Genomic DNA, 8236 nt, shown 5'->3' with positions numbered 1-8236 from the left:
CTGCATCTCAGCTCTGTGAGTTCCAGACTTACATATTTACAGGGCTGACACCAACAATGAGCAGGTATTGTTCCTCATCATTTTTCTGCTTTTCTTTTCCACTACTGAAAAATGTCATCCTCACTTTCCTGCCTTAATTTCTGTCCTCCAGGCCAAGCATAACAAGTTCCTCTAGCCTTTCCTCAAATGCAATGTGTTTCAGTCTTCTTCATTATCCTGTCAACCCTTTTAAAGACTTCCCATCGGCACAGTGTTCTTGTGAAATAGTTTCAAGCTATCACAAATGGTGCCATTTATAAATTTTCCTTAACAATCCATCGTAGCAATTGCTAAGGATGTGGATCATCTCTCCAAACTAAATTTCATTTTCAAACTTTTGCAAATATAGAAAAAATCCATCTTACCTAATTCATATTTTAGACATTCTTGCTCTGAAAACATTGATAGCGAAATGTTATTAGACTGAATTACATACCAACAAATTGTTCCCAAATCCTACATAAACATAAATCTGATAGTTCAAAGAATAATTTTCATGGAAGTTACTAAAGAATATTCTACACTTCAAACAGTTATTTGTTAAAATATTTTATCCTTCCTGAAATGGAAGGATGGTAACATGGTAACATACAGCAAGGCCCCTTCCGCACACACAAAATAATGTGTTTTCAAACCACTTTTACAACTGTTTGCAAGTGGATTTTGCTATTCCGCACAGCTTCAAAGAGTACTGAAAGCAGTTTAAAGTGCATTATTCTGCATGTGCGGAATGAGCCCAAGATATGTAAAATATTAAATCATAATATTAGACAAGCAGAATAAATACAAATTCCAAATATCACTCTATTAAACCAGAAACCAGGGGGAAAAAAATCATTAAAGTAACTTCCACACAGTTGTTTTTCCACTGCTGGTGCAGCTGCAGGTAAAGCACAGCAGCAATACAGCATTTACATGACAGTTTTCCCTACAGGTCTCTTGCCCCAGTCTCCCATTAGTAGCTACTTCCCTCTTCCTTAGACCACCAGGGCTTTTGCAATTTTAAAATCAGTGCTAGAATATTGTTACAGCAAGATTTTGTTGTAACTATAGATGCAGCAGGTTCTCTGAATTCCCAGCTTTCATTTTTCTAAAAGTAAGTCTCTAGTCCTTTTGATTGCAAAGATATGCCTTTTTCCTTATATTTCTTCAAAGGAAGAGGATCGCAATTCACTTTTTAAAAAATGAAAGTAGATAATTCAGAGAATCTGATAAACCTAATGTTAAATGGTTTATCGACATAATGATATTGTGAGGCCCCTGCCATATTCCGCCAACCTCAGCACTGCCTTTATACTGGTTTCATCTTTTAGCACTGCCGTGCCCTCTCGGCCTTAGGAACGGGCGCCACCAACATGGCATTTTTAAGCTGTTTCTGTTTAGATATTGGGATGCTTCAGGTACTCTTCATGCTCTAGGGGGAAACCCCCCTTCCACCTCTACAACAAGATCCTATTCAGAGTCCTTCAAGGATTGGGCAATATACCATATCCAATAAATAATAATAAGGTCTGTTAGAGCAGCTGAACAGACTCTCCTGGAACTCCAGGAGAAGTAAGTTACTTCCTGTCTGTCTCAACCTTTTAATAATTTCTCTCCGACTTTTCTGGTGAAATGATTCTAAAGAGGTAAAGTAAATAGACATGCATACAGATACATGCACACACAGGAATATGTACATAATTTAAGAGCTCCTTTACCTGTTTTTAATTCATTCTTCTTATTTTCTGCAAAAGAAAAAATGCATTCCCCCATATTTAGGTACTTGCTTAATGTTTTTGGCTGAAACTACATTTTACACCAAATGTACTGTACTGCAAACAGTTGCCACAATTGTCATTACCCCCTCTCCTTCCGAGGTGATAGAAAACAAGTTGTTTAGCTATAAAAGCTCAGGGTCCAGTCTTAAAGTCTGGAAGTTCATTCTCACTGAACCCAGATCTAATATATGCAAATATAAACCACACGTGTAGTAACAGTAAAGCTTTCTTTTCTCGATGGCTCTTCTTCACATAGAATTTGAGATTCACATGATGGAATGTTCCCACATGAAATAATGTTCTCATGCAAAAAAAAACAATAACCCTAGCATAACAAGAGAAAAGACTATACCTAGACATTCCTTCATGACATCTAATGGTTTTGTACAGTAAAATATGATTTTTGATCAAATAAACTGTTGCAGAAGAAACATGTGTCCAATGATGACAGATTCTATGAGATGACTGCCCTACCTTTTACTTATTATTAGCTTTCACTTGGTAAGTCACAGCTGATTTATGGCAACCCTATAGTTGTCGTATCATGGCTTCTTGGCAAGGCACCTTTTCTTACAGTAATGCTGATATTGAATGCATTCTTGCTAAGGTACAAACATTGTTTTGTTAGATTGTATAAATTTGGATAAATTTATGATAAGCTCAGTACAATACATGCCTTGCTGTATTATATACAACCCATAGAGTTTTCAAGGCAATAGATGTTGGGAGGTTTTTGCCATTGCCTTTCTCTGCATCATGACCTTGGCATTCCTTGGAAAGCTCCCATCCAAATACTAGCCAGAGCTGACTATGCTTAGCTTCTGAGATCTGATGTGATCAGGCTAGCCGGGGGTCATCAGGGTCAGGCCCCCAACTACAAAATATTTATCACTCCAAGATAAATCATGGCTGAATTTTAAACTAGGCTGATCTGGAGGCTCTGTTTGCAAGGAAAGGAAGCATTCTTTGGATTGTCTCGCAGTCTGTTCAATTCAAACTGCAGTTGTTCAAGATGGGTTATTTTTGGCTTAATGCTGAAATCTAAACTACTGAACAAATCCAATTTACAGACAAATCTAGACTAAAGGAAACACCTCAATAATGATGCCTATTCTGTATTTAAAGGTTCTTTCTAAGTAGCTGATAGATCAGAGTAATTCTGATCTAGAGTAGATCAGTAGAGTAATTCTGATCTATCAGGTCATTTCTTCTCAATGGAACTTGGGGCTCCATGGGAGGTGTTAATAAGAGGTGTTCAATTTAATGGAAAACATTTTGCATGGGATTTTCTACCTTCTAAATAGCTTCTAAATTTTGCTGATGCAGTTTACACACTGGGAGATGCTACAATCTATTGGAAAAATTATAAGCATTAAAAATTGAAGGTGTACTGTCAGGTGAACATCAGGCATATTCTACTGAAATTCAATAAAATAACCAGTTAATTTAAACAGTAATTTAGGAGGGAGGAATTTGTTCCAGAACATGTGAGAACCCCAAAACAAAAGAAAATGTAGAGGTTCTAATATCCATACAGATATTTAATTACTTCTAAGCAACAGGGCCTAAAATTGCTCCTTACGCCTCTACCATTAACATTACACCAAATGTCCCTGTCCTTAAAATAAAAATTGTTGTATGAAATGTTTGTGTTAATTACTCACCAGATTTAGATACAGTCTGATTACTCTCTGAAACAAAATAGAACAAATTATCAGGGGGCTCATGTCTTAAACTGGAATTTAAAGTATAATTAATCCCAACTATTTTTTGTAGAAGAACGAAAACATTGTAGAAGTCCATCTTGATTTATGTTATGTTTATTTTATTAGATTTAATACCCGACCCTACCCTGGCCAAAGGTGGGTTCCGGGCAGCTTACAAACACAGTGTAATAACATTTAACAAACATACTTTCATTTTGGTTTTGTGAATTGCCAAGTATATCCTGGAAGGGGTCCTAATTTTGTAAATCCATTACTTCAAGAATACACAGTTAAGATCAAGATGACTAGGCTGGCTCATATAGTTTGAGCCATTCTTCAGCGAACAATTTATTTTAGTCAAGACACAGTTTAATTGGCATGCATTTCTTCTCTACATCTAAATGCAACACTTATTTTTATAAACATAGACATGCAAAACTGAAGGCTTCTGCAATTTTCTTATTTTACCCAAATAAGAAATTCAGCATACTTACCTCTCAGTTTATGCACTGCAAAAAGATTAATGCCCAGGAAAAGCAATAAAATTACTATAAAGGGAAGAAGCCAAGGCGAGGTAGTAGGATAAAAGACATCTGAAAAAAATACATTCAAAATTTGGTTATAGTTTCTTATTTCCCCCCCACACACACACAAAAAAAATTTTCAAGTTGCAAAACAATATGAAACTTGAATTATTCCGATGCCACAAGCCCCGCTCTTCTCCCCTACCCTATTTTCCACATACAGCCCCTTTGGAAGATCCTCATCCAGGTGTGTGGACACTAAGGTAATAGTGCTGCTCCAGCCATACCTTTCCTGCTTCTTAGCAGTTCATAAGAGATGGAAGCGAGAAAAGAGAAGCATTATGTCCAGACTACTTCACCCATTATCCCAGCTAATGAGTGGATTGATAAACCACTTCTGGACAAAACTGAAAAATGGCGTCACCTAGGTACACACCTCAGCAAAGTCTACAGGCATCCAAAACAGAGCATAAGAGGTTTTTCTATGAATCATTTATGTCTAAAACATTGTAAAGGTTTTGGCATTTTTCACTCTGACCTTAAGAAAAACGCATCAAATTGGCAAGATCCCTGAGGGTGGATTCCCTCCTCCACATACAACCAATCAGGGCCAAATAAAGTATTAGCCATTCCCAAAGGTCTTAGAGGAATCAGAGAGGGTGAGAGAATCAAAACTTGGAAGAGAACAAAAACTAGGGTTCATGAGTCAAAGCTCTCTTTGGCCGTTTCCGCACGGCCCTTTTATGGCGCCCTGGGGACGGCAAAAACGCCGTTCCCAGGGAGCCATTCGCACAGGCAGCGCTTCCGCAACGCAGCAGCGCCGACCTGGCTTCGCTCCCCCTCCCCCAGGGCGGCGTCAGGCCGCCCTAAAAAACAACCCTTTAAAGGGTTGTTTTTGCCCCAACAGCGTGTTCCCGGCGGCGCGGTGTGAACCGCACCGCCGGGAACACGCTGTTTCCCTTCCCTTTCCCACTCACCTTGTCCCCGTCGTCGGCCTGCTGGCCTCCGAAGCCCCTCCCTCACTGTCCTCCGACCCCTGGAGGTCGGAGGGCAGCGTGGGCGGGGCTTCGGAGGCCAGCAGGCCGACGACGGGGACAAGGTGAGTGGGACAGGGAAGGGGGCAGAGGCGGCTCCATGCGGAGCCGCCTGTCGTCTGCCGGCCTCTCCTGAGGCCACTCGCACGCTTGCGTGCGAACGGCCTCCGCCCCCACGCTGGCAGAATTCTTGCCGGCGTGGGGGCGCCTGGGGGGCTGTGCGGAAACGGCCTTTGTCAGATGAGGAGTCCAAAGAAGTGAACTTTCACCCACAAAAGTTTTTCCCTGGAACTTTTTGTTGTTTTCTAAGGTGTTTCTGGGCTCAAATTTTGTTCTGCTACTACAAACTTTGCATGGAAATCCACATGAAAATACCTAGGAGTGATATTTCAAATAGCTGTATGGAGGAATCAAACCAAGTGCCTGATCATCTGTTAATTGTTATTCCACACTGCTGCCTCCTCCAAAGAGGCAATTGAGGGAGGGGTGGGGGTGAGAAAAACTTCTGAGGAAACCCATCACTGGGAATGACTAACACCACACTTTTTGTGGCATATGTCCATGCAACGAAACATGGCATTCCCGGGCTGAAATTCCCCCAGGGATGCTGCCGAAAACCCTCTACCCATGCTGGCACAGGCTCCTGTAGCAGAGGGGCACTGGCATGCATGGCAACTTCCAGGTTTGGGTGCCATGAAGTTGCACATCACTCTGCTGCCAGCATAATAGCCCCTCCACCGGCATTCTTGCCCCTTATGCTGGGGGAGTGGGCATCTGCATTGGCACAACCAGTTTGTGCATACCTGTTTGCACATGCAATCTCACCAAATTCTCCTCCTTGCTCCTCCTCCCGCCATCCCACAAAGCTTTTGTACATGCAGGTTCTGCAAACCCACCCCACCCCCCACTCCCCGTACAGCTTTATTTGGTGTCAAAAGGGTATCTTTCTTTTCTTTTCACCAGTAGAAAGTCGGGTTGGAAATACCCCATAGTTTGAATGAGGTTGAACCTACTAATGCCTGTTACCAGATGGATTCATTTTGTGGCTGGTTCTTGGTGAGGAAGATACACTGAGCAGGACTATAGAACAACCCATGTGTGATATCACAGCTTTCTACCAAGCACTCTGCTTTGTTTCTACTCACCTGAGATCAGGATCCTGGATTCACTCTCCAGCTGCAAGGCACTGATGATGATTTTGCAAGAGATCTCACTGTCAACTCCTGGCTCTACTATAATATAACTGGAAGTGCTAAAGGTCCCAGCTGGGGTCTCTGTGGTTGTGGTATCGGATTTCTCAGTTCGATTTTTCCCTTTGCTGTCCAGCCAGACAGTCTGAGATTTTGGATACCAACCCTTAGAGCTGCAAGTGAGGCCAATACCATTGCCCTCATAATGCTCCAAGGAAATGGAGGGCTCTTCTCCTTTTGCTGCACATGAAAAAAGACATGTTCATTTTCTACAGTCTCATGTAGGGAAGAATCTGTCAAGAGAGTCCTTATGGAAGCAGAATGGTACTGGACCCAGGACAGAACCCTGTGGCACCCTACTAGTCACCTCTCTCCAGGATGAGGATGAGCCATTAATTAGCAGTCTTTGAGTTCAGTCAGTCAACCAATTACAAATCCATCTACCAGTAGTGTTGTTAACTCCACATTTCAGTAGCTTACTTGCAAAAATATTATGGGGCACCTTGTCAAAAGCTTTAATAAAATCAAAATATGCTACATCCACAGCATTCCTTTCATTTTGACTTTATTTTGGCTTCATTTAACATGGAATGTTAATACATGCTTTACTTCAGCTCCATTTTCAGACTACTGGTTGGTTCTACAACCTTAATCCTGTGCATTGTTATTGAATATCTCATCCCACTTTCAATTGTATGTGTATTTTACCTTTAGATCCAAATGAGGAAAGATAGACTAAAAATGTATATAGACTATAAATAAGATTGTTAAGATTGTTATAGCATTATAATACTATAATGATATATTGCTATGGTCTACTAACTCTTCTCTATCAGTTGCTAGAATTCACTCCATTTTATCTTTGTTTCTATTCCTGTCAGTTGGCAGGATAAGAATTTCCCATTTGTTGACATACAAGGGTACTGTTCTGTTTGTTTAAAATCATGTAAAACTTTCCAAAGGATGTAATCCAAATGAGTAATATACAACCTGAATCTCTAATGCTAGCATGTCCTGAGTAGGGATGATCACAAAATCAAATTTCATGGTCAAATTCTGGCTCAGCTCCTAGCTGTTTCTTACAAATCCCTGCTTTTCTCCCTTCTCCTCTTAGGTGAAGAGTACTCCAATAGTAGGAACTTGGAGAATATGAGGATTTGTCTCACTTATGGCTGTTTCCATCACCTAAATGATGCAACCTACATTTAGAAAGAAAGTCTGAGAAAGTTAGAATCTTTCTTATACGAACCATGAAAGGGAGAAAAGCCAAAGCATTCCCCACCCATATCTTAAAATCATGGTGGTAGCAACTAGGTTCATCTTGCTTGGAGCTTGAAGGACTGGTGTGGGAAGGTTAAAGGGTGCCAGGGCAAGGCAGGACCTCTAATAGGATGCCATACCTCCCTTTGATAAAGACAGAAAGAAGAGCCATCTCTGCCCCACAGGCCCTAAACTTCACATTGTCCTCATGATAATTATCTTAGCATAATAAACAATCAGCTCACCTATCATATTCAGTTGAATGACTGCCAGGTCATACCAGTCTCCAAGGCTGATCATGCAAGTGTATTGTCCCTGGTCAGAGAGCTGGCTATTTTTCAAATTCAAGGACATGTTCCCTTTTCTAAGCTCAGAGTGGAAGAGCTCTGTTCGACCTTGGTATCTCTTGTCCTGCGTTTCCACCTTCTTTCTTCCATCATGGGACATGACATCAATTTTTTCTGAGGAACTGTCAAAGGTCCAGTGGACAGTGCCTTCAGGTACATTGGAAGTTGTTAGCTGGCATGGCAGGATTATGTCTTCTCCAAGAAACCCAATGATGACAGGGGTTTGCAGGGTGGAATGATTTCTGAGCAGACCTTCAAGGGAGTGACAAAGCAAAGGAAATCCATCTTAGGTGTGTGTTCCGCCACCTGTGCAGTGGTGGTTGTTGACGTGATCCATCTTTTCCTCAAGTTTCGTTCATTGCCATTTCAGACTAAT

General features: G+C 41.1%; 1 protein-coding gene across 1 annotated transcript; it reads right to left on the bottom strand.

Moving 5' to 3' along the window:
• Positions 1-333: 333 nt before the first annotated feature.
• LOC125444762 (butyrophilin subfamily 3 member A2-like) lies at positions 334-7930 on the bottom strand. The gene is made up of 6 exons (XM_048517406.1): positions 7759-7930; positions 6209-6493; positions 4000-4098; positions 3464-3490; positions 1740-1766; positions 334-431 (listed from the first exon to the last, which is right to left on the bottom strand). The coding sequence occupies exons 1-6, from the start codon at positions 7865-7867 to the stop codon at positions 343-345; spliced, it is 636 nt and encodes a 211-aa protein (XP_048373363.1). The 5' UTR covers positions 7868-7930; the 3' UTR covers positions 334-342.
• Between the last annotated feature and the right edge of the window lie 306 nt (positions 7931-8236).

The sequence above is a fragment of the Sphaerodactylus townsendi genome, linkage group LG15, assembly GCF_021028975.2.
Source record: "Sphaerodactylus townsendi isolate TG3544 linkage group LG15, MPM_Stown_v2.3, whole genome shotgun sequence".
In the NCBI taxonomy this organism is placed as follows: domain Eukaryota; kingdom Metazoa; phylum Chordata; class Lepidosauria; order Squamata; family Sphaerodactylidae; genus Sphaerodactylus; species Sphaerodactylus townsendi.
This window is presented reverse-complemented; position numbering and strand designations above follow the sequence as displayed.